General features: G+C 43.4%; 1 protein-coding gene across 6 annotated transcripts in view; it reads right to left on the reverse strand.

Annotated features, from left to right (window-relative positions):
• Window positions 1-27,299, reverse strand: part of cacna2d2a (calcium channel, voltage-dependent, alpha 2/delta subunit 2a) — a 181,353-nt gene that overhangs the window by 13,990 nt on the left and 140,064 nt on the right. For 3 of the 6 annotated variants that reach the window (XM_058065870.1, XM_058065848.1, XM_058065829.1), the window contains 17 exons: window positions 23,516-23,566; window positions 22,596-22,695; window positions 19,941-20,102; window positions 17,815-17,925; window positions 16,310-16,388; window positions 15,431-15,480; window positions 9,617-9,706; window positions 9,488-9,556; window positions 9,139-9,213; window positions 8,842-9,063; window positions 7,612-7,683; window positions 7,451-7,512; window positions 5,852-5,928; window positions 4,945-4,959; window positions 2,594-2,654; window positions 1,288-1,385; window positions 707-797 (listed from right to left, as the gene is read on the reverse strand). In XM_058065870.1, the coding sequence (XP_057921853.1) occupies window positions 707-797; window positions 1,288-1,385; window positions 2,594-2,654; window positions 4,945-4,959; window positions 5,852-5,928; window positions 7,451-7,512; window positions 7,612-7,683; window positions 8,842-9,063; window positions 9,139-9,213; window positions 9,488-9,556; window positions 9,617-9,706; window positions 15,431-15,480; window positions 16,310-16,388; window positions 17,815-17,925; window positions 19,941-20,102; window positions 22,596-22,695; window positions 23,516-23,566 (1,485 nt within the window). The remainder of the gene's footprint in view (window positions 1-706; window positions 798-1,287; window positions 1,386-2,593; window positions 2,655-4,944; window positions 4,960-5,851; window positions 5,929-7,450; window positions 7,513-7,611; window positions 7,684-8,841; window positions 9,064-9,138; window positions 9,214-9,487; window positions 9,557-9,616; window positions 9,707-15,430; window positions 15,481-16,309; window positions 16,389-17,814; window positions 17,926-19,940; window positions 20,103-22,595; window positions 22,696-23,515; window positions 23,567-27,299) is intronic. The other 3 variants (XM_058065856.1, XM_058065865.1, XM_058065837.1) reach the window with 3 other exon arrangements.

Raw genomic sequence — 27,299 nt, forward strand, 5'->3', positions numbered from 1 at the left:
TATGTAATAATGACTTTATTAGGACTAATAAGGCACTGTTCCCGCTAATTAACATTAATAAGTACATAATACCAGGATTTATTAGCCTTTATAAGGTATTATTATCATATTATCATTGACATATAATTGGTGCTTATTACAGTTTCAGTATATTAACATTAAATCAATGAATATATTTTTATTAACATTCATATAGAATTATTAATACTAATAGGCATATAAGAACCTTATTTTACACAATATAATTACTGCTTATATAGCCCTATAAATGCTAATAAGAAGTAAATTTTAATATAATAAGACTTATTAATTTTAATTAGATTAGCAATTAATCCTGTAATAAACCTCATTAAAGGATTATTAAAATATAATTACTGCTTATACAGCCCTATAAATGCTAATTAGCATTTAATAGTAAATCTTATTAATATAATAAGACTCTTATTAACTTTAATTACTACTTATTAAGGCTTATTATTAGCACCTTAATATAAAGCGTAACCCAACAACCCCAGAATTTGTCAGATCCCTGTCTCAAGATGTCTGATCCACCTGTGATCCACATCTCTCAAGCAAACCCAGCCATCATCATCATCATCAATTACTATCCATCCCACTGTATTGTCAAGTCATATCTATCTATTAGTAGTACACTTTTTTACCAAGGACTCTCCCGTGTCGGAGATCCTTTCGCAGCCGTACTCACGTGTTCAAGTCTTTGTTCTTCCACACTTTGTCCACCAGCTGCCTGATGATGCCTGTGTCAAGGATCAGGTTGTGAAGCAGCAAATTGTCACCTAAACAGGATGAACATGAATACATGAATAAAAGCTGCTCATTGTTACAAATGACCCTGGCGGGCTTGGTTTAATTACTTGGAGGCAACAATGGAGGTCTACTGCAGAGGCTATCAGGGGCTTTCGGGCTTTTAGCGCATTTTTTAAACCAAATATGGTAACACATGAGTAAACCAGAAAATATGCTCAATGTATTCTGTAAAGAATGTATTAATTTTTATGATGATTTCATACCCATTCTGTGTAGAAATGGTACTAAAAAATATAATGCATCCTGCTTGACACTAGAGGGCGCCACATACCACAGTTGCATGCAAATCTAATTGATCATTTCAGTTTGTGCACAAGCACAGCAAGCCTGAACTGTAATGCTAACAACATGGCAGGTGTCCAGGCTGGTCCACCAATATTTTAAGCGTTCAATTTGATCATGTGGGTTGTCATGGTGATAACATAGTGCAGCATCCTAACGATGAAAATGAAAACTGACATTGCTTGGAGTCTGGGGTCACTTTCTCCATGAGGGCAATGAAGTTGAGCAGGAATTCCGTGTTGTTGTTGGACAGTTCCAATTCGTTGCAGTATTCCCTGAAGAAAAAGAAAAAAGAAAACATGACGACTGAAGACGATGCAGAAACACGCCAGAGAGCGCTCCGTTGTATGTACCATGTTGATGGGCGGCATAGAAGACAGAAATACTCAGGGGTGTAACGCTACGCCGTCATCACGCTTCGGCACGTGCCTCGGTTTTACCATTCGGTGAAAAACCTCAAATGATTTAGCATTTGTGTAAACGATTTTTCTAATGAAACATACAAAACTGTCAAGTAATTCTATAAGAATATGATTATTTGATTTTTACTAAAACTCGTTATTGACTGAAGTGCCGCTTTAATAGTTCCCATCCCCCCCTCCCCATTTGATAATGGTGACATCCTGCTTACGTCTTATCCACTTGTACAATATCAGAGGAACCAGAGTATAGAGGGGAGGGAGCCGCCTGGCTTGGCCCAGCAAGGTGCACTGTAGTCGGGCACATGCCTCGAGCAGCCGCTGTGTGGCTACGGAGGTCAGGAGAACCGGAGTATAGAACGGCAGGAGGAATCTGACGTGGCCCGGCAGGGTGTACTGTACTCAGGCACACGCTCCGAACATATGGGTGTGCAGGTACACACGCGGGTCTCGAGCAACCCTTTTGATATTTTCAATCATCATGGCTACGGCGTTTCAGGTGGCTGATCAGGTTTTTTATTTGTTTCTTCACGGCATCGAGCATCTTTCCTCTTCAAGTAAACGTTTGTTTACAAGTGAGCTCGGGGGAAGTTACAACAGGACATTAACGGTAATTTACAGGTAATCTTGCGTCATTACAAGTGAGCTCAGGGGAAGTTACAACAGGCCGTTAACGATAATTTACAGGTAATCTCGCGCCATTGTAGCGTTTCTTTACAAGCCAAGTGTTGTAGACTCTAATCACTCGTCAAAGGCTGGCCTGCACTTCCTGTTCCTCACTGGGTATTCCTCTGTACCGTACCAAACGTTCCCTTTAAGGAATCCACGATGACGACATGGAAGCGTTCCACCCCTGCTGATGAATGAACAGCGTACGTTGAACACGGCAAACATGCATCACAGCGGCATGCACGGGACGACGCCTCATTTCTTTCAGTGAGGGTGACGTCGCGACACAAGGTTGCCACATGTAAACACACAATGGAGGACATCATGGAGGCGGCGAGATGTCAAGAAAAGCACTGATGAGAATTAGGACACCAAAGCGTTCCACGCAAGGCTACCTGGGAGCAATGAATACATGTCCTTCAGACTCAAAACTGTTTGGCAGCAGTGACTCAAAATCTGCAACAGAAAGGGGGAAGATTATCCGGGGAGAGGGGAACGTGGTCGAGGAAGGGGGGAGTTGTGGCAGCTGTTCTTCACATGTGTGAGAGGGGTGGGGGTGGGTTGGTGGGTGGGTGGGCGGGGACACAAACGGGCGTTTAACATAGCAGCATTGAGGAATCATGGCGACATTAGCGTTTGCCAATATGGTGCCTCCAAATGGAACCTGACCTGGACCGATGCTATTTGCTTTTCTTCCCTCATGGGGGGGCGGGGGGTTCAATGGGACACGTTTGGGACGTCGGAGAAGTGGCTTGGTGTCGTGGCAGCGACTTCTCAGACGCATACAAGGACAGCGAGCGCTTTAAGGTCAGGCAGGCATCAACATGGCCAACTTTTGCAAAGGGAGGTGGTCCTGATGGAGGTCACCCCTCAGACTGGCAGGCGGAGGGCGGCCGAGAGACTCATAACGGCAGGAGATGCATTGCATTGTGAAGGGCATTTGAAGGGCAACTTGACTAGACATCAATCCACGCCTGCGCCATCTTGACAGGTCAAACACGACGCCGCGCCGCGCGACGCGTTATGTACGGCTACAATCGGGTGCCCAGGTAGTTTGCGCCCACAATGCCGTGCACATCCGGGGTCGGGGGTTGACAGGAAGTGTGGGGGGCCGTGCCCCTGGCGGTCTGAGGGGTGAGTGAGGGGTGAGAAGGGGGGTACGTGAGAGGAGGGAGACAAGCTGATGTAGACAAGGGTTAGAGAAGGAAGACGCAGGAAGTCAGCTGCACCGAGCTGTCACCTGACCATGGGGGATGGGGGGTGGGGGGTGGGGGGGGGCTGTGTGTGTGTGTGTGTGTGTGGGCTGCAACACCTCCAGCAACTTCAATAAGTTAGTTAGCAGGATGATGCATCTTTTATTACAGTTAAGGTCCACTGGCAATGGGGCCCATTTGTCACTTAGCGTTCACCTTCTAAGGCACATTCCCGCCGCTTACGTCATGTGTCAATCAAACAAGTTACGATAGCCTGGCCTCGGATAAGGGTCTGTGCTGGGTCGAGTTAACTGCAACTACAATTCAAGCGACCATTTCCCAAGATGGCGCTAACTTTCCAAAGTGCTTCTAGCATTAGCAACCATTAAAGTAATCCCTTGTTCAACGCGGTTAATTGGTTCCAAACCTGACCGTGATGAATGATTTTTTCGCGAAGTAGGATTCGTTACTTATACATCACAAATCTTCGTAGTTAGCAAAGAAAACCTGTTTATGGCTTTCTACATACATTAGAGCTCTCTAAACATATAATAGCAACCCTATGGTCACCTTTACACTCATATAAATCAATAGTAAATACAATCAGAGGCAATAAGCCGTATAATAAGACTGGTGCTGGTGTGTTTCAATGAATGTCTTCCGAAAGTCTGGACAGGAAGTGATGTCGGGGAGTTTTAGCTGAAGTACGACTAGTAGCCCGTGTTATTTATTATCACAATTATAATGATAATGATTATGAATGTAATAAGATTATAGTAGATAATTTAAAGAGGCAATAAGTCCGGTGCGTGTGCTGCTAGTGACACCTAGTGGCCGGTGTAGACCATAGTCCATCAGCATCCTTTAACCCCTGAACCTGTATTAATATTTGTATATAATATTTGTATGGTTATCCCCAAAACCTCAAAGCCTAAATGGAAAGTTAAGAAGTTAAGAATGATTTGTTTTTTTTGGTTCTCCAGCACATGACAATCAGACATAGTAGCGCCACTTTTAAAAAATGACAGAAACTAATCCTAAATCTCCTGAAAGTGAAATTAGATGATGTTTGCGGAGATGAGAATGCAGTATTAAGAATTCGATGCGACTTAGGAATAGAACTAAATGAGGGAAAGAGAAAGAGGAGAAACGGTGACTGAAGAGAAAGATGCTCGGGTCTGAGTGTGGAAGACAAAGTGAGCCATCAGAAGAGAGGACAAAATTAGTAAGACAAAAGACATATTTGAGCAGAGAAGATGAATATGTGTCTTCCTGTTTAGTGCTTGACTGACAGTCAGGGTGAGCCTTTATTGCAGCAGGACGTTAAGAAGGAGGAAGAGGAAGGACGGGACCTGGAGGCAAAGACGGGCAGGAAGAGAGGCAAGCAGGCAAGGGTAGCTTGGGGGGGGGGGGGGGGGGGGGGTTGGAAGGGTGTGGGTGAGAGGCGGGGTGGGAATTGGGGGGGGTCAGCGGGAGGTCAAAGGTGGGAGGAGGCAGCGGTAGGAAGGAGGAAGTCAAGGAAGGGAATGCGGACCAACATGGAGTATACTTGCCCTTGATGTATGACACTGTGTGGATCCATCAGAGAAGGAGCAAGAAAAGAAACAGGGGGTCGGGTGGGAAGGGGTTTTGGGGGGGTCACAGACAATATTTTATTCAATTATTGCTTGAATAAAAATATTGTGTTCTTGAAAATAAAGGAAAACACTCGAATTGAAAAACAGGACGAGAGAGGAAAAGAAATGAAGAGCAAACGTCTTATTTGCAAAAAAGACAGAAAACAACAACAGGAAGTAAGAATGAGAAGACAACAACGTGTCCCCGCGCCGATGGGCCCCCGGGACTTTATGCGCTGAATGATTCCAAAGCTCAGACAAATCATAAGAACAAATCAGAGTGGCGTCAGAAGGAGTGAAAAGCATGCAAGTTTTCACAGCTTTCACACACACACACACACACATACATAGACACACACACACACACACACACACACACGCTTCAGAATCATTTCTTGGTGAAGAAGAGGCGAGAGCATTTGGCAAAGAAAGACATAAAAAATAATAGTACAAAGTCACCATTATTTTCACCTGCGTCACACAGCTTTCACCTTTCTGTCTCGTCACATCGTTTTTTTCTTCAGCCAGAGCGAAGAAAAAACATTTTTTTTGTGTGTTTTTTTTTTTTTTTACAGCACAGCATGGACACAGGAGGGACAAGGAGGAAGGAGGAGGAGGAGGTTGGATCCTGCCTACCATAGAGCATCAAGAGGAAGAGGAGAAGGAGGAAAAGGAGGAGGAGGAGGGAAGGGGAGATAAAGATCCGCTCCCTACAACCTTGATGTTGGGAGACCCGGGAGTGAAACGTCCAGCTTGAGCGAGCGAGCGAGAGAAAGAGAGAGAAAGAGAGGAGAAGGGGGTGTGGGGGGGTAGGAAGACGGCGTGGTGCTGCGAGGGTACTTACACTGCACCTGGAGGATCTGGTCACTGAGGTTGGCCTTGATGTGGTTCTCGCTATACGTGGGCAGCACCAACCCCAGACTAAAACAGATGCAGAACATTAGGAACACTTGGCTGCAAGGACACCTGGTCCTGGGTTGCAGATGGGTCCCGTTCCGAGACCGGCATGTAGGTCCACTTTTAGGTCTAAATTTACTTAGACCGGGGGTTCCCAAACCAACTCAGGGCCCACTTGAAAATATAAAAAAATGTCTGCGGCCCCCCTTTGTCCTAAAAACAGGACATAGACCAAATGCTGCCTTTTCAGAGCACTTAACTTACTTAATAATAATAAAAATAATCATTATTACGAATTTATTATTACAATGAATTTATTAATGATTATATTATTAAAATAATTTATTAATTATTACTATTAAAAATAATAATAAGAATATTATGATGATTATATATTATTATTATATATAATACTAATAATAATAATTATTATTATTATTATAATAATACACCACAGATTAAAAGTTTTGCTTTCATTTCAATCCTGAATCTTAATAATAATAATGTTATTATTATTAAGATTCTGGATTAATAATTAATAATAATATTAATAATAACTATGATAATATTAAATTCTTCTTATTATTAATAATAATACACCACATATTAAAAGTTTGGGCTTCCTTTATCCCCCTGCTTTAATTTCAATCCAATCGTAATAATAATAATATTATTAAGATTCTAGATTAATGATATTATTATTGTTATATCGTTATATATAATATAATAATAATATAAAAAATAATATAATAATATTCATAATATTCATAATTTTATTATTATTATTATTATTATATCATTATCCCAAAAAGTCTATAATATTCTTCTTATTATTATTATTATTTGTATTATTATTAGGGCCTTTAGCCATGATACTTAGGCCCTACCCACACGAAAACATTCCTGTGAATTTTTTTTTTTTTGGCCAAATTGAAAAAAAGTCCCGTTGCATCCAAACGGGAACGGATCACAGTGTGAAAATGATGCAACACACAAGGCACATCTATTTCGTGTGTCCCAGTAAACGTCGTCTCTTCCGCTTTCCAAGGCTGGCGTAGACTTAGTACGAAGAGGAATTACGTCTGAGAGGCATTTTGGATTATAAGCCAAGACAATATCAGGAGAATGTCGACTGGGGTGAGTCACGCTATTCAGAGAGCATGGCTTACAAACGAGCGAGGAGTGAGGACATCTCCAGGGCTTCACGTTTACTCAACAACAAGCAGCAGGAGTTCAGGAGTACAGTTGAGCCTCATTTGCAAAGCCGTAGCCCAGAGAAAATATCATCACAGGGTAACAGCAAATGTTTGCAAATGAATAAACTTTGCAATTAAAAAATGCTCGGGGTGCTCCTGTGGATTTTCGAAAACGTGGTGATAGGTTTCGATACAGGAGGATTAAAGCCTCATTTGCATGAAAGCGGAAGACTTTCATGAAGTCCTTTCTTTGGCAGTGCCGGAGCCCGTATTCTATCTTGCGGCATCCTTCCGTTAGCAGGCTGCTTCAAGTTACCTGGAATAATACCTTCATGTGACCTCTGACCTACCTGTAGTCTGTGCCGTCCACAGGCGTCCACGTGTACGTCCGCACGGCCTCGTCGATGTACCTCTGTTGACACACAACGCATGCACCGTGACCTTCTCTGCACATCCCATATCAATTATGGAGACGTTCTGCGGGGGAGGAGCTGCTATATTGACGACTCGCCTCATCAACCGACTTAATGAGCGTCTTGATTTTCCTCTGCCCCGATTTGCCATCAATCATCTGTCTTCGGATCTGAGGAGCGAACGGAGAGACACAATGAAAGACATCTTGAAAACCAAACCAAGTTTTGCATGTCAATACTGGAATAATAATTCCATAGAAATGATGTTATGATGATGCTACATCAATATGGGTTCGATTACATGACAAATAGCTCGTTACTCATACTGTGCAGGTGAGCGAATCAAGCGCTCCTGACAACGACCCTGAGCTCACTAGTAAACAAACGTTCACCCGGAGCAAACCCACGGGACTCGAACCTAGGTCTTCCGCATCTCCCGACTGTGTGGCCAACATGCTAACCGTCTGTACCATTCATTCATTTTCTACCACTTTTCCTCACAAGGGTCGCGGGGGGTGCTGGAGCCTATCCCAGCTGTCTTCATGCCAGAGGTGGGGTACACCCTGGACTGGTGGCCAGCCAATCACAAAGCACATATAGACAAACAACCATTCACACTCACATTCATATCTATGGACAATTTGGAGTTGCTAATTAACCTAGCATGTTTTTGGAATGTGGGAGGAAACCGGAGTACCCCGATGGGGAGAAAATACAAACTCCACACAGAGATAGCTAAGGGCGGGATTGAACTCGGGTCTCCTAGCTGCGACGCCTGCGTGCTAACCACTCATCCTTATAGCAAACATTCATTCATTTTCTACCGCTTTTCCTCACGAGGGTCGCGGGGGTGCTGGAGCCTATCCCAGCTGTCTTAGGGCGAGAGGCGGGGTACACCCTGGACTGGTGGCCAGCCAGCCAATCACAGGGCACATATAGACAAACAACCATTCACACTCACATTCATACCTATGGACAATTTGGAGTCGCTAATTAACCTAGCATGTTTTTGGAATGTGGGAGGAAACCGGAGTAGACGGAGAAAAACTCCACAAACAGAGATGGCCGAGGGTGGAATTGAACCCTGGTCTCCTAGCTGTGAGGTCTGCGCGCTAACCACTCAACCACCGTGCAGCCCATTTGTACCATATCGATCTATATCATTTCAGAAATAACAAGCACTGTCCAGTTATTGCCTGTTTTCATTTTATTGCTGATTCTGCATAAAAAGTCACATTTGGCTCATCTTTAAGTTGACCTGCATGATGAGGTATGGCTGGAATGTGCAGCGTAGCGTGAGTGCCCGTCTCTCAAGGAGGTTTTCTTACCTCCTCCTTGTTGCTATCCTCCAGTTCTGCGTCTAGAAAGTCCAGAGTGACGGGCTCCCTGAAGTTAATGATCTGTGTATTTGACACACAGAGAGAGAGGATGCAGCCAGGAAATAAAAGCAAAACTGGCTGCGGAGTTGGACGCACCTTTGGTCGCAGGTTCGGATGCAGCAGCACGTAACCGTTTGGATCTGTTGCAAAGGTGTAGCCGTTGGCTCCAAGCTGCGTGGGTCAAAGCAAGAGGTGACGACTTCACGCGTAATCATTCACGTAAATGCCAGCGTCCATTTTACTCACCCTGTATGTGGGTGTCTTCTTTTTGATTTCGTTGATGGCGATGTCTACTCCCATGACGCCGAGGATGAGCTGGTTCTGTGGTGAGGAACACACACACACACACACACAAAGGGAGCGTCAGCATTCCGCACGGGAAGAAGCTCTCCTCACTGTCTTAAGAGTGAGATCTCCTGATTGGTGCTATCACTTCCATCTGAGGAGGCTTGCTGCTTCACGCCTCAGCGATAAGCTCAGAGTAAATACTCGGGGATGAAAGATGGATGCAAAGTGCTGCCGTGGCGATAACAGGAGTGGCGGTGATGTTGGCTGTATCCTCAGAGAGGCGCTGTTGCGTCACATGCTACTGTACCTGAGCGCTTGCACTGTCAGCGGTGAGGTTGAAGACCGGCATTGTTCCCGTGATGACGAGGCCCAAACCCTGATGAAGAAACACAATGAGGACTTGGACGCCGCATGGATGCTGCATGGGCTCTCTCACCAAAGCATCCTGGTAGACGTTGGTCCACTGCACCTGCTTGGCTTTGGAGCCAGCCAGCACCATGGGTCTTCCGAGGACATCCAGGTACTCCTGACGAGCAAAACACACAATAACACAGCTTGTCCGGTGCAGACATGAAAACAAGAATGCCTTCAAATGAGATAAGAACAATTATCTATTTAACTAATTATTTTAGATATTATTATATTAAATATATTATTATTTAATATTTAGATATTTAAATAATTATCAATTTAACTGTAGTTTCTGTACTTGATGATTTGTCCTGATAAAAATATCATAACATTACTACATCACTACTATCAGGAGAACCAGAGTACAGAGCAGAGGGAGCCACCTGCTGTGGCCCAGCAAGATGCACTGTATTGGGGCACATGCTCCGAGCAGCCGGTGTGACGCTACGGAAGTCAGAAGAGTCGGAGAATCTCCTCCAATCCTCATTGCGGAGCATTTGGTACAACCAGCATGTGAAACCGCTTCGGATAGTGTGGAAGTGGTAATTTACGACAGGCCGCTAACGTCACGGGCAGAAGAAAAAGGTAAAAACTTAAAAACGGTATGGGTAATGTCGCCTCAATGGAGCATTTTTTTTTAAATAAAATCGATCATCTGCGCAATTTTTTATTCATTACATTTACATGCGGCCAACATGCTAACCACTCAACCACCGTGCCGCCACTACTAAAACATTCATTCATTCATTTTCTACCGCTTATTCTCACCAGGGTCTTGGGCATGCTGGAGCCTATCCCAGCTGTCTTCTACACCCTGGACTGGTGGCCAGCCAATCACAGGGCACATATAGACAAACAACCATTCACACTCACATTCATACCTATGGACAATTTGGAGTCGCTAATTAACCTAGCATGTTTTTGGAATGTGGGAGGAAACCGGAGTACCCGGAGAAAACCCACGCATGCATGGGGAGAACATGCAAACTCCACACAGAGATGAATGGAATTGAACTTGGGTGTCCTAGCTGTGAGGTCTGTGCGCTAACCACTTGACCGCCGTGCAGCATATGGGACTTTTATGTAAGCAATATGGCAGAGGTTGGGATTGAACTCGTGTCTTCTTGCTGTGAGGTCTGCACGCTAACCACTCGACCACCGTGCAGCCCTGCAATTTTTAATGCTATCAGATTTATCCGTCTAACGTCATTGTGCACCCCGACTTCAGATATTCCTAAAACCATCATGAGAACCTGGGATTCTCCCAGTGGCCTCATAAACCAGTAGGTCACCAACAAGTCTCCCAGTCCTTCCTGACCATAAAGCCTCGGCTAGCCACTCAAGGCTGCTTTTCATCATTATGAAGGAGCTATTAAAAACACATTAAGGGTGTCAAAGGCATGGTGTGCAAACAGGCCAATCTTCCCCGAGGCTCTTGAACCAACACTGCCATTGGCCCTCAGTGACGGTCAATTGTGAGGTGATGTGTTTAAAACCAACGGGATTTTTTTTGTTCTAATATAGGCCACATGATATGGAAAAAGGATCCATAAAGTAGCCTTAATTCAGGCAAAACATTACATTTGACCTACAAGAAGATGAAGGAGACGTTGGATGTGAGACGGAATACATCCAGGACGTCTAGGTAGCATGGCGGTGGATTCCAAGTGGGAGGCAAGTGTTCTTTTTCCGGTTTGTCGCTTAGCATTCCGACCGTCATGCACATAGGAATGTTGTCAAGCGTTTTGACTGATGATCACAATGTGAGCCTCGAAACCTCATCGTACTCCGTCAAACATTTGTTCTCCAAATATTAAGTCGATATTTTTCCAAGGCATGTCTTGGCAGGTCAGTTCCACACGGCAGAAAGTGGGAGAGGGATTCTACCTAAGACGTTAGGGCGAGACACTATGCAGGAATCGAATCATTTTTTTTTCCCCAATAGGCGATCGGCGGCTGATCAATCGGAATATCACGACTGTACTATTCCTTACTTGCAGCATTAACAAAAAGGCTGTTAGCGAGCTAATTTCCATCTGAGTATGTATTATATTCCCAGTATTCCCAAATGTGCATATCAAACCCGTAGTAGTCACGGAAATACCACAATGTCATCAGTACATTAAGAATAAAAGAATACAAAAAGGAAAAGAAACATTGTCAATTTTGACCTTTGAGTATGTATCTTTCAAGTACACGAGGTGGGGGGTGTGGGGGTGTGGGGGGTGTCCTGACCGAGCACGCCCCCATTCCAGCATCAAGCTCCTGTTTGCTTTCATGGCCTGAACAGTGAGGTGCTGACAGGCGTAACCTATTCTATTATTAGCTCAATAAAAGTCCGCTTAAACGCGCCACAGGGAGATATTCCATCAGGACAGTGACAGCCAGACCTTTTCACGGGATATAGAAGGAATTTTACGCCTGGCTAGAACAATGTAGGGAACATAAAAAAAAAAAAAGGTAGCAAGCACAGATTTGTGGTGCAAAGGAGCCAGAGTCACATAAAGTCACAGGAGCCCGGCGTGGCCGTTAGAGGCCATTATGGTTATGACTTTATTTTGAAAGGCTCCTATCCTTCACGGGGCAAACATCCTAACCAGAACAAAGATAATAATACTCATTTTTCATCGACAAAGTCACAGAGGCATTAATAGGCATTTGACTACATGTCCTTAAAGAACAATAGCCACGTATACATGGACCCAAATATTCCCATTGCATTCGGTTTATTTGATCAAACGCAAAGAATGTAACCTTCCGAAAGAAAAGTGCCAATCCGAATGAATATATAATCGGATTCACGGGGGTGGAATATTCCTTTCCCCAATCCGATTCGTGTTTTTCTTCTTCTGTTGTTTATTGGCGGTTGGCAAGCAGCTTTCGTGTGCATTAGCGCCATCTGTGGAACAGAATCTAAACACTTCTATACTTTATTCACAAGTCCAGTTTTATTAATAAAGAAAATATATATATATATATATATAAAACATGTTCCCGAGTTTAATTATAAAATATTAGCAAGATTGAATTTAATCTTTTCCTGTTTAAATTTATCCCGGGTGTGCTCAGATATGACGTAACATGCAACTCCAGACATTCTTCGGTTTTAAAAATGGAGGCAAGCGATCGGCACTGGACCGGTGTGGAATGTTTGTTTTTGATCCAAACTAAATTTCAAAACTGGACGAACAAAAAACTGAAAATACGGAGTTATTCCAACAAGTGAAACAAAAACTCGGGGAAGTCGGTATCATGTGATGTTGATGTTTACGTTTTACTGCGAATGCCCCATTGACTATTCTGTTTGATTATAGCAACGCATGTGGACAAGAGATTGGAATATTCCATTGTTTTCGGAAAGGTCATTCGGAAAGATTCCATTCGGAAAGAGGAAAACTCCTCATGTAAACGTGGTTATAATGAAGACTCCATGCAGGAATCCAACCTTCCATCCATTTTCTATGACACTTATCCTCAATAAGGGTTCCAGGGGCTACGCTGGAGCCTATCCCAGCTGTCTTTGGGCGAGAGGCGGGGTACACCCTGGACTGGTGGCCAGCCAATCACAGGGCACATATAGCAACGCATGTAGACAAGAGATTGGAATATGTTTTCGGAAAGGTCAATCGGAAAGAGAAAAACTCCTCCTAATGACAGAAAATACCAATGGAGGCGTTTTCCATATTCCATAAATGCTCCAATTAACGTCTATCTACAGTAAACCTCGGATATATCGGACTCGGATATATTGGAAATTCGCTCACAACGGACAGATAAAAAAGAACCAATTTTTCTGTAATGCATTTCCAATAAAAATTCATTGCATATATCGGATTTTTCATAAAGGATTTCGCCTATTTCGGACAAAATCTCCAGTCCCGTTCCAATGCATTTCCATTAAATTTCCCTCGCATATATCGGATGGCCGCATCGTGGCGCTCCGATTCGCCGAATTGTGACAGGCCACTATACGACGTCATTTGCAGCGTTTGCAGCGTTGCCTGCGCGTCCAGGTACATTGGAAACATAGTCAAGGAAGTGCCTTTTTATAACGGATAAAATCCCATTTACGCATATACCGGATATAAATCCGATATATGCGTAAAACTGACATTTTCCGGTATACGCATATAACGGATTTCGCTTATATCGGACAAAACCAGTGGGAACAATTGAATCCGATATATCCGAGGTTTACTGTATCTACCAAAGTAAATAACCGCTTATTAGCGTCAGGTCAAAAACACCGGCGTGGCCGTAGACAACCTCCTAATGTAGTTTCATGCCATCTTTCTTTTACTACATAAATATTCCAAACATTCATGGGGGGGAAAAAAAGGCATGGGCGACAAGAAAAGGGTGAAATAATGACAAGGTAAGATTTCTTCCAGGCTTTAAGGTTGCTGCTGTGTTGTCCAACACGCGGTTTGCTTGTTAATAAACGGAGCATGTGGGCCAAGAAGAGTGACATTTTCCACTTTCCCGTGCAGTCCAAATCAGTTCTAGTAGTTAGAATGACTTTTCCAATATATTCTCTTCAATTATGGCCTGCTTCTATTTAAAGGAATACTGCACTGCAATCGTCCACACTTTCCACTCGTGTGAAACACGAACACACGAACACAGCATGACGGTGCTAACAATGCATGCAACGGGACACACCTATTTTCGTTATGAAGCCTTCTTAAGAAACTCCAGCTACGTTTTATATATTCATTCATTCATTCATTCATTCTCTACCGCTTTTCCTCACGAGGGTCACGGGGGTGCTGGAGCCTATCCCAGCTGTCTTCGGGCGAGAGGCGGGGTACACCCTGGACTGGTCGCCAGCCAACCACAGGGCACATATAGACAAACAACCATTCACACTCACATTCATACCTATGGACAATTTGGAGTCGCTAATTAACCTAGCATGTTTTTGGAATGTGGGAGGAAACTGGAGTACCCGGAGAAAACCCACGCATGCACGGGGAGAACATGCAAACTCCACACAGAGATGGCCGAGGGTGGGAATTGAACCCGGGTCTCCTAGCTGTGAGGTCTGCGCGCTAACCACTAGACCGCCGTGCCGCTGTTTTATATATGTTTTTATGTATTTCATTTTAAACATTACCAGACGACGACTACTGAGGATCCAGAAAGGTATCATCCTGAGGCGGGAGGATGAGGTTCTGGTTTAGAAGCTGTTGATGCGTCAATAGTAACAATGTCATTGTAGCTTAGTTTATATATTATATAGGCCGGTTATGTCAATATAATATTGTTGCCAGGTTCTGCAGATTGTTTCATTTAGTAGCTAAAACCTGAGCAGGATGTTTGTAAAAGCAGAACAGATTTCGCTGCGAGTGATGGCAGGAATGCTATAAATGTCGAAAATGCCTCCAAAGCTCCAGCGTTGTTGCATAGATTAGCGGTAAAGTATGAATAATAATAATGATAATCTTTGGGCCATCTGTTAATGCTGACAGTGACTTCTCAGGATTCTCTGGAGCTGATGCGAAGGAAGTGGAGTGAGGGGGGTGTGGGGTGTGAGTCAATTTCTACAGCCGGAATGACGTTCTCCCCGGGGCCTCCATAAGCTTGTGACGCCTGGAGTAAGTGCGGGGAGGGTGTGAACGTGAAGAAAAGAAAAGCAGAAGTGTCATCACTTGATGCCAAACGCTTCCCGTCGCTTCCCTTGTAAAGTCGTCCACCTGAGAAGACTTGTGTCCCCGCGTCGTAAAACCCCCCCGAGGCGGATCGGCGTCCAGCCATCAAGCCAACACAGGAGCAAATGAGCTTCTTGGTGTTTAATACCATTGTCATAAAAGTTGTAATAATCCTGCACAATCAATACCTGGGTGTTGATTCTGATGGCTCCGATGGACGGGATTTCAAAGTAGTAACCTGAAAATAAAAAAAGTCCACATCAATACCGTTTCAGAAACAGAACCGAGTCTAACCGTCACCAGGACGGGTCAGGGTGACCGACCTCTCAGCACGAACGAGCGTGCAGCGGGATGTAAATGTGGAGGAGGCTCATTGAGGATTCCTAACACCCGCCTCCCCCTCCCCCTCCCATCCCGGGGCGCCGCTCGCCGAGTGATTAGAAATGGAGGAGAGTGACCGCCCGGGTCAATAATCACGCCGCTTGCCAAGTTATTAAAGCCATGAGTGTTTATACAAAGAGCCGTGAAATGGAGACGGCCTCCCCTGAATATCAAACGACCGAAATGACTCTCATTATTTTGACACATGATGAACTTTGCCATGGAAGCGTGTGTTCGCCAGACAACACGCGTGTTTCACGCTCCACATACACACACACTTATCCGTGCACGTGCGCTCGGTCACATGCACTGTACATGTACGCGGGGGGGAGAAACAACATACGATGCAGAACGACCATGGACAAGGTCATTAGCGTAGGAACGATAATAATTCTAATCAATAAACTATTTTCTTTGTAAAGTTTGCATTAATAACTTAATAACATAACATAACATAACATAACATAACATAACTTATAGTCCAGTATGATGCTAATTTACCGGTGTTGCTCTAATACATCATGGGTGTCCAAAGAGTGGGTCAGGGGCTGTTTGAGTCAGCCCTCCCGTTCCGTGTGGAAGTGGTACATTTTTGGCTCCTTACTTTGTAATGTATCCCAACCCATTCTTCAGCGTATGCTTATGATATCATTAAATATGTTGGCTGTATACAAAGTTCATGTTACCTTTGTTGGCACAGGCGATCCACTGCAAGGGAGTGACGTCATAATTATGCTGGCCCACTGAGAAGGTGAATACACGCACCTGCCGGGAGGAGAAGATCAATGGAGAGATGTAATCTGAGGCCTTGTACGCACGTAGTATTTGTAAAACCACATATATATATATACCCCCCCGGCATTTGTGAAAAAATGGCGTCCACACAACCTTGTATTTAAAAGAAAAAATGCTCATGGTCTGACCCTAAACCGGTGTCGGAGCCGGTGGAATGGTGATTTAAAAGAAAATGGCCGACCTCAAAGTGCTTCTTTGCCTCCGCTCTTCAACGTGAAGCAGTATTTGTTACGCTCGGTCATGCCGCCTTCTGTTCATGTCTTGCAGTTCACCTGCTAGCTAGCAGAAGCGCAAGCCACAGTTGCCAGATTGGCCTGTTTCATGCTGCCCAAACCTCCGTATGTCCCGTGGAAATGTGTCCAAACCCAAAACACATCACCACCATCACCAGATTTATCTCAAAATCTTACAAAAAATAAAAATAAAAAATAGTAAAAAAAAACTAAAAAAAAAAAAATAGAAAAAAAATAAATAAATAAAAATAATAGAAAAAAAATTAATAAAAAAAAACTTAGATTATATTAGGAAAGCAGGAAGTGAACAAATGTAACAGTTACTGATTGTAAAAGTAGCAGATGGAGGGGTAGGATTTAATAAGCTTTGCTTCTTCCTACTCCTTTTGGACATGTGGAACTGTGAACTGATTATGGGATGCACTCAATTGTATTCTGATGCATGTTCAAATGAAGTAAAACCATTACCATTACCATTACCATGATCATTACCCTCATTTTAGGGTCTGAGAATGACTTTTGCACATCTTTACAGGAGCTTTTTAGTGCAAAATGCTGTGCAAATTGCACTCCATCACACACTGAATGTGGTGTTTCTGCAACGTGTTGCAAACAGGAAGAGAAGCCGTGCAGACGATGTGCAAAGCACACAGACAAGGCTGGAATACGGCAGAATGGAAGGTATTACCTTGACTATCACATGACACACACGGTGGAGTGTGATTATAGACCAGCCTACTAGACTAGACTAACACCTCACACCGTTGCCTGCTTGTCAAAGTGCAGATTATTCCTACATGACAGTGGCTGTCAGCAGACAAGTAGATAATAATGGATAGCGGGAGAAATATTGGCGGGGCTGAGAGACGAGCAGCGAGACCGGAACACTGCCGCCGACTATCGGCTGTAATTTTATAGGCTTTGACGATAAAGTGGCTAATTAGCAAAAAGGTCAAAGCTGTTAACGCAAAACAGTGGAGCGGCGATAAAGAGAGAAGACAAAGAGACACGAGGATTTGAAGAGCAAAATCAAAGTGAAGAGCGCTGGATGTTATGCGCACTCATTGAAAACGTCTTTATCGGGATTACCGATGTGACGCAAGGCATTATGGCGCGTTGCTGGACATGCATGGGCAGATAACCTCTTACCGCCGCACACTCACCGTTTTGTTGGGCCAGTTGTACTTCTCAAAAATCTCCTGCGCCCGGTCCTCCCCGCCATCTGTAAACATCATTATCATTTTATTGCAGTTGGCCCTCGGAGCGCCGGTGTCCTGCAAGACAAAAAGAAGGGCACACAGCAGCTTAGCGATGCGGTATGACAGGTGGAAGGTGCTTTCGAGAGCTACATTGCATCGATAAGCTTGTCTGAGGTTACATAGGGTAATGTTTCCTGGATCATCTGTGCATAAGAAGATAATATGCAGACATACATCAAGTTATGCACAATACACAATAGAAATAAATATCATAATAAATACAATAATATAATGTGTAAGAAATAAAAACAATCATATAAATAGAAAAAAATATAAAATACAATATTCATTCATTCATTTTCTAACGCTTTTTCCTCACAAGGGTCACGGGTGGTGCTGGAGCCTATCCCAGCTGTCTTCGGGCGAGAGGCGGGGTACACCCTGGACTGGTCGCCAGCCAATCACAGGGCACTTATAGACAAACAACCATTCACACTCACATTCATACCTATGGACAATTTGGAGTCGCTAATTAACCTAGCATGTTTTTGGAATGTGGGAGGAAACCGGAGTACCCGGAGAAAACCCACGCTTGCACGGGGAGAACATGCAAACTCCACACAGAGATGGCCGAGGGTGGAATTGAACCCTTGTCTCCTAGCTGCGAGGTCTGCGCGCTAACCAATAGACCGCCGTGCCGCCCTAAAATACAATATCTATTTGAAAATATAAATACATACAAAAATAAAAAAAAAAACAAAACCAAGCAGTCATACATAGTCTTTATCTGAGTGGGTGGAGGCGGGGGGCCGCTAGCATACACACAGAGTGCAGAAAAGTGTAACTTAGTAGAAACTAAATATAATAAATATTTTTGGATGTTAAAATCTCCTGTATCGTCTTGTCTTGTAACCCCTACCTATTATTACAAAATATAATATTAATTTTAAATTTTTTTTAAATAAATTTTATTATTTTTGGTTTTTGGTATTCTGGTTACAAGGTGTCAGTAACATTGATGTGACATTACCTTACATGACATTACCTTTACCGTGCATGGCATATCTGACATGCCCTCCCATTCTGTGTGGAAGTGGTAACTGGTTTCTTACTTTGTCTTTCTGTCCTGCTTCATTTGAAACCCTTAGGGTTAGAACTCGTTAGCTCGGTAGCATGCTAATGCTCACCGTGGCGGCCGTCTCTAGTGTAAAGGTGACTATAGGGGTGTTATTTCATATCTATATTGGTAGAAAACCTATTTTCTATGCTGTAAATACAAAAATATTCCATTCGTGAATACCGAATCCTATAAATTCACATATTGCGGTCGGGTCTGGAACCATCTAACAGCGATAAAGGAGGGCTGACTGTAATCCATTCTCAATTTAAGATTATTACAGTCATTTGATCATTGACTGCAGCGGCGTTTTTAGTAACGCACCTTGTTTTAAGCACTTGTGGTTCATTGGCAGGACAATCTTTTTTTTATTTTTCTCATTCATTGACTTTTGTAGCAGCCTGTCGTCTTCTGGCTGTACGGCAGCTGGCACTGACATCGCTGCCAGCGATGTGACAAGCCCCTAATAATGATAAATAATATTGCCGCATACTGTATTTAATAGGGCGTCTGCCCGCTAGTCGCAAGAGCAACTATGCCGCAGACAGCCGTGAAAAAGGCACCTTTACTTCTTCTTTAGCTAGCGCGCGGAAAGAGTGTGGCAACACTTGGCTGTGTGCCTGGAAGCTAGAGGAGGAACGTATAGAGCGCGGGGCTGATCTCTGCTGGGGCTGCGCTCATCAATCATCCCATCAGAGCCCATTAGGGTGTCAGCCTGCTAAAAGACACAGCGGCATAAGGGATGGGGGGGGGGGGGGGGGCGAGGCAGCACCTGCGTCACCGCCGTCCATAAGGACGCCACACACACACACATGCTGAAGCAGATGAGAAATTCACTCCACTGTCACCGCACTTCTAATCACGGCCACTTTGGACAATGACTGTGGAAGTGACTCCTGCTACGTTGTACAGTACTTTGATCATATTTATATACCGTATACTTAATAACCCACAAGAGAACGAGGGAACTTACATTAAGAAGCTGATCAAAGGCAAACGTGAAGCCAGACTTGTAATCTGTGGTTCCTTTGGCTTGCATGTGCATGACGGCCTCCTTGAAGATCTTCTTGTTGCGTACGTTGGCTTGGACCAAGGTCCTGAAGCACGGAACCACAGCGTCGGCCTTCTCATTAAACTGTTCGCCGCAAAAAATACAAAAAAAGACACACATGAGCGTACAAGATGGGTCTTGAATGCCCCTAAAAAATGCCCCTAAAACGGCATCTGCTGCCGCGTGTGCAGATGCAGACTGGCCTGCTACTCTCAGGCTGGCAGTAAACACAGATAATTACAAGTCTGCACACACAAAGAACAGGTGCACCTCAACTCGGTACAAAGCAGTGAACAGAACCTCTGCCAAGGCCGTACAATGTAGTGTGTCTCATCTGGCCTTCAACTTCAACAGTACATGAAAATAAATACACATGCTTGTTTCTGTGTATTTGTCTGCCATCTTAATGGACTTAGTGAATCATAATAGATACTGAAGACCTGGCTCTGGATTACCCTATTTTCTGGACAATAAGTCGCTCCGGAATATAACTCGCACAATGCCAAAAATGCATAATTAGGTAGAAAAAAGTTGCATTTTTTGCAGGTAATTTATTTTACAAATTACTTGACCAAAACAGACATTACGTCCTCTTGGAAGGCAAGTACTAACATTAATAAAATAATAAAGAACAGGCTGAGTAGTTGTAAGATATGCTAACACAACGCTTATTAAGCTACACAAAAATAAACATAAACAGAAAAGGTGTCCAGTGTTTATGTAACATAAACAGTTTTTTTCATTTAGAAGTCGCTCTGGAGTATAAGTCGCAGGAACAGCCAACCTATGATGAAAAAGTGTGACTTATAGTCCGGAAAATACGGTACTTAAAAGTGTTTTTTAGGACGTTTAGCATCTTATTGCACAGGGACTGCTACTTCAAGTGTTGCCGTGCCGTTTGCATTGGTTTTTTGCAGCAAAATTCATTAAATTTAACATGTTTCTATGCGTTTTAAAGAGAGAAAAGCAGCTAGTATGTGGGAGCTAACATTGCACATAACACCTACTTAGACTACAGAGCCCTAGAATCAGTTCACAATTCCACATGTCCAAAAGGAGTAGGAAGAAGCAAAGCTTATTAAATCCTACCCCTCCATCTGGTACTTTTACAATCAGTAATCTAAGATTTTTTAAATTAATTTTTATTATTATTATTCCATAATTTATTATTATTATTATTTTTTTTCTATTATTTTTATTATTATTATTTTTCTATTATTTTTATTTATTTATTTTTTGTCACGTACCAAAGTACGAGGCGATATGACCATACAATGACATTCTTATTGTAGCAGCTAACACGAAATTAATTTTTATTATTATTATTATTTTTCCATTATTTTTATTATTATTATTATTATTTTTCTATTATTTTTATTATTATTATTTTTCTATTATTTTTATTTATTTATTTTTTGTCACGTACCAAAGTACGAGGCGATATGACCATACAATGACATTGTTATTGTAGCAGCTAACACAAAAGTAATTTTTATTATTATTTTTTTTCCATTATTTTTATTATTATTATTATTTTTCTATTATTTTTATTATTATTATTTTTCCATTATTTTTATTTATTTATTTTTTGTCACGTACCAAAGTACGAGGCGATATGACCATACAATGACATTGTTATTGTAGCAGCTAACACAAAATTAATTTTTATTATTATTTTTTTTCCATTATTTTTATTATTATTATTATTTTTCTATTATTTTTATTATTATTATTTTTCTATTATTTTTATTTATTTATTTTTTGTCACGTACCAAAGTACGAGGCGATATGACCATACAATGACATTGTTATTGTAGCAGCTAACACGAAGGACTATTTTCCTGGCGTAGTGACCCAGGTAGAATTAAAATAATGTACTCTTTTGTCACTCTTCCCTTGTTTTTGTTGTTTGTTTAGCAAAATACATGCAAGAAAAATACAGAAAATGTCATTCTATTAAAAAGACTCAATTGTCATCGTACGGAGATGAACAGCAAGAGTTTATTGTGCTGCTAAAATGCCTCAAAATGTAATTTTCCTTCCAATTAACAGCATTTCTGTTTTTCTTTAGCAGAAAATCCAACTAACTTTGCAAATATGTCAATATTCCATAAGCCTCCTTCTTCACAGAGGTAGATTATTATGCTCATTTTATGCATTTGGAGCAGCTGAGATTTGAATGGCATCCGTTGGCTACATGCAATGGATTATGGGGGATTACTGCAGGAAGTGACCAAAACAAGTGTGTTTGTGTGTGTGTGGTCTGTCCCGCGGTATAGGATAATATGAATATTTGCTGTATATGCTGCATTAGCGCTGATAGAAAGCTCGGTAATGAGCAGCGTGAAAGACACGGCGAGGAGCAGCCGACTGCATTCTAACAAGCGAAAGTGCGGAGCTTCCACAGGGAGCGACATAAACTCACAGCGCGGCCCCGCTTACTCCCCGCTTCATTACCACCTGCTTAATGAACACAACACATATTGCTTTAACCGCTGTCTTCCTGTGTGTGTGTGTGTGTGTGTGTGTGTGCTGTTAATTGCACGGACATCAACGATGCCGTGCACGTCTACTCACTCTGGCTACGTTCACGTAGTCGTCATCCGAGAGTGTGTCCAGCATCTCCATCACCGAGGTCTTCATCAACTTTAGAGTGAGGCCGCTGACACTCCCGCTCCTGACAGAGGAAACATTCCACCACTTATAGGACGGATGCAGTTTGATTGATGGGGCATGAATGACCTTTAAACAATGTTATGATTGATGATGGAGATATGGGGTGAGATATAGTATCTTCTCAATACATGCCACTATAGAGTACTGATGTACGATACCAATGATTTTAGTAAAATTCAGGGTTTGGGTGCACGTTGATGTTGCTCCTTCATGGTCACCACAACTACGTTCTCCACAAGCAATTAAATGCAGCAATTTGGGGAACGCCCAAAATCGCCCAAAAATCAGACATCGTGTCTACTTTAGAGTAGCCAGTGTGCAGCTTATAGAGCAGGAATGATTTACTACTGCACACGAGTCAACACCCAACCATTATTTTGATACGTGGATGTCATCCATGGCGTCACATCAGCTGCTCGGAGCGCGTGCCCGAATTCGGTGCACCTTTCTGGGCCACAGCAGGTGGCTCCTCCTGCTCTATACTCTGGTTCTCCACATATTAGTGATAGTAATAATGTCATGATATCTGATTAGGTCCAGTCCTTCTTACCGTCAAATGTGCATAAACTATACTTTAATCTGAATAAAAACGGTTATCGGTCTGGAGAAAAAAAAAGATATTGTGCATCTCAAAAGTTGTCAATATAGCAGCTATGCATTTTTATTAGTCATATAAAAACGTTCAGTGGGGCCAAGAAGTTGACATTTGGTGCAAAAGTGGGTTTCGGTAACACATGCAGTGAAACTTAGGGCTTTGCTCACACCAACAGGTGGCACTAGCGCCCTTCCTGGTTATTCAAAAAGGGCAGACAAATACTCACACATCCACGATGATGACCATGTCCTTTGGAGAGGACGCACCTTGAATGTACCTGTAACAAAAAAAAAAAAAAAAACATAAAAGGAGACAATTTCTTTAATATCTGAGAACGGCGCCGTGGAAAAGGAGCCAAAGTTACAAAGAGCTGAGAAGTGATAATGTGAGTGACCGTGGCTGAGCCCACTTAAGCTAGAGAATACTGAAAGGGCTTATGTGCTTACAAGAGCTAATAGGCTGTGTTATATGCGGCACTTTGCAGTTGGCCCCCCCTACTAGACGCCCCTCTTTACTCAATAACCGCTACATCGTAACACATTCAATCACTTGCTTCTTCTTGTCATTTTAATCTATCATAAAGAGCCATAGTGACCCCACAGTGCATTATATACATTCATTCATTCATTCATTTTCTACCGCTTTTTCCTCACGAGGGTCGTGGGGGGTGCTGGAGCCTATCCCAGCTGTCTTCGGGCGAGAGGCGGGGTACACCCTGGACTGGTCGCCAGCCAATCACAGGGCACATATAGACAAACAACCATTCACACTCACATTCATACCTATGGACAATTTGGAGTCACCAATTAACCTAGCATGTTTTTGGAATGTGGGAGGAAACCGGAGTACCCGGAGAAAACCCACGCATGCACGGGGAGAACATGCAAACTGGTCTCCTAGCTGTGAGGTCTGTGCGCTAACCACTAGACCGCCGTGCCGCCCGCATTATATACATTTTCTCGAATAATAGTGGACCAGCCAGGACATCTGCAGTGTCATAGTCACATCAGACTGCAGATGCCAGAAAGGTCAAATATACAGCATACACGTACCACATTTTAAAAAGCCCACATTTTGGCTGTATTCATAATATTTTTTTGTCATGCGTTGAAATTTCGCACTTTGTTCGGCAGTCCTTGAACACACCATAGTTGCTGCGAGACGCAAAAGTGAAACCTTGACTCTGATTCCATGCATACATGGGGCCTCTTACATTATTATTCATTAGTGCTTCATTGGAAAGCACATTTTTGTCTTTTCAGTGCATTCTAAAGATATAAAAACAGGTAAAAATAGAAAGTTAAGAATGTAAGTAATGGGAATAGAAGTGTTGGCCCAAGCAAAGGGAGGGGGAATCACTCAAAAACGATGATGCAACATGAAACTGAATGATAATACACAAAGCTAATCTACACTGCTGTCATGTCTGTTGTTGCTGAATGGAGTATTTGTTGTATTGAGGTACAGGTAAAGTTCAAATAAGGGCATACTTGGTGCTTTTAAGCTGGCTAAAAACAAGAAAACTTTTTCTGCCCCCCCCCCCCCGATATGACGCCTTGCGAGGTGGCCTGCAGTTAGCCGCCGTCTTAGGCAGAGTAATCATCAGGGCTCTCTTTTTGCTGATTATCAGCGTGGAGCGAAGCCAGACGCCCATGGGCTGCCGAGGCTCATTTCTCATGCTCAGCCAAGCTGATAGGGACTTGGACCCCCCCTCCCCCCTGGTGGGCCTCACCGCCGCCCCTGTAAACCTCTCAAGACTGGGTTACCGGCATGCGCCGCTCCAACCTGTGGCGAGGGGCCCCTTGACCCGCGTCCCTCGACACGCTGTCCGGCCCTGCTCAAACGCCTTCAGGAGAAGCAACCTGGGCTGCCCCCCCTCCCCCACAATGTGCTGAAATGCTGCCTGGAAACTCCCAGATAGAAGTCTGCATCAGCACCGAGGTCCATTAAGGGAGCATGTCCAGCGTGAAGTGTGCGCGTGTGTGCGTGGAGTGGGTGGGAATGGAGGAAGAATCCAATTATTTCCAATAATAAAGAATGCCACATCAAAGGTAGAACTTGCGCAGCTCTCCATGACTCGCATGGCGTACGAAATCAGGTCTGGAACCACGAGGCACATCGGCACGCATGACTTTTATCAATTTAATTACCCAAATCTTAATTTGAGCAAGAGGAGAGCGAGCCGAAGCTCGGCTCGGCACCGCACGGCGGCCGTTCGGCTTCCTTCTTCCTTCTTCCGTGGCTGCGCTTTGTGAAAGCAGAATGGTCAGAACGTGACCCGCGTCTACGCCGCCCCGGGTACTCTCGGGGAAGGGAGGCGCCCCATCTTGAGATGGAGTGGGGGTCAATTGGTGAAAGCTGATGCCTGCAGACCAACTGCAGGATTTCATTAACTTCTCCACTCAGTTCATCTCTCACTGAGGAAAACGCAGCTTTAATGGGAAGTTATTTTTAAAGGGCTCAATCTTAATTAGACGGCAATACAAATCTCTGTTGCTAAGTCATGTTGGGTCATTGCTAAAAAATGGACAACTGGGCTTGCTTTGTTTTGTATTTTAGATGTTTATGTGTTTTTCATACCCTGGACTGGTGGCCAGCCAATCACAGGGCACATATAGACAAACAACCATTCACACTCACATTCATACCTATGGATAATTTGGAGTCGCCAATTAACCTAGCATGTTTTGGAATGAGCTGCACGGTAGACGAGTGGTTAGTGCTCAGGCCACACAGCGAGGAGACCCGGGTTCAATTCCACCCCCAGCCAATCACAGGGCACTTGTAGACAAACAACCATTCACACTCACATTCATACCTATGGACAATTTGGAGTTGCCAATTAACCTAGCATGTTTTTTTTTGCATGGTGGACGAGTGGTTAGTGCTCAGGCCACACAGCTCGGAGACCCGTGTTCAATTCCACCCCCAGCCAATCACAGGGCACATATAGACAAACAACCATTCACACTCACATTCATACCTATGGACAATTTGGAGTCGCTAATTAACCTAGCATGTTTTTGGAATGAGCTGCACGGTGTTCAAGTGGTTAGTGCTCAGGCCACACAGCTAGGAAACCTGTGTTCAATCCCACCCCCAGCTAATCACAGGGCACATATAGACAAACAACCATTCACACTCACCTATGGACAATTTGGAGTTGCCAATTAACCTAGCATGTCTTTTTTTTGCATGGTGAGCGAGTGGTTAGTGCTCAGGCCACACAGCTAGGAGACCCGTGTTCAATTCCACCCACAGACAATAACAGGGCACATATAGACAAACAACCATTCACACTCACATTCATACCTATGGACAATTTGGAGTTGCCAATTAACCTAGCATGTTTTTGGAATGGGCTGCACGGTGGAAAGTGGTTAATGCTCAGGCCACACAGCTAGGAGACCCGTGTTCAATTCCACCCCCAGCCAATCACAGGGCACATTTAGACAAACAACCATTCACACTCACATTCATACCTATTGACAATTTGGAGTTGCCAATTAACCTAGCATGTTTTTTTTTGCATGGTGGACGAGTGGTTAGTGCTCAGGCCACACAGCTAGGACACCCGTGTTCAATTCCACCCCCAGCCAATCACAGGGCACATATAGACAAACAACCATTCACACTCACATTCATACCTATGGACAATTTGGAGTTGCCAATTAACCTAGAATGTTTTTTTTTTTTTGCATGGTGGATGAGTGGTTAGTGCTCAGGCCACACAGCTAGGACACCCGTGTTCAATTCCACCCACAGACAATCACAGTGCACATATAGACAAACAACCATTCACACTCACATTCATACTTATGGACAATTTGGAGTTGCCAATTAACCTTGCATGTTTTTGGAATGGGCTGCACGGTAGACGAGTGGTTAGTACTCAGGCCACACAGCTAGGAGACCCGGGTGAAATTCCACCCCCAGCCAATCACAGGGCACATATAGACAAACAACCATTCACACTCACATTCATACCTATGGACAATTTGGAGTCGCCA

This window comes from Doryrhamphus excisus, chromosome 1 (genome assembly GCF_030265055.1).
Source record: "Doryrhamphus excisus isolate RoL2022-K1 chromosome 1, RoL_Dexc_1.0, whole genome shotgun sequence".
Taxonomy (NCBI): Eukaryota; Metazoa; Chordata; class Actinopteri; order Syngnathiformes; family Syngnathidae; genus Doryrhamphus; species Doryrhamphus excisus.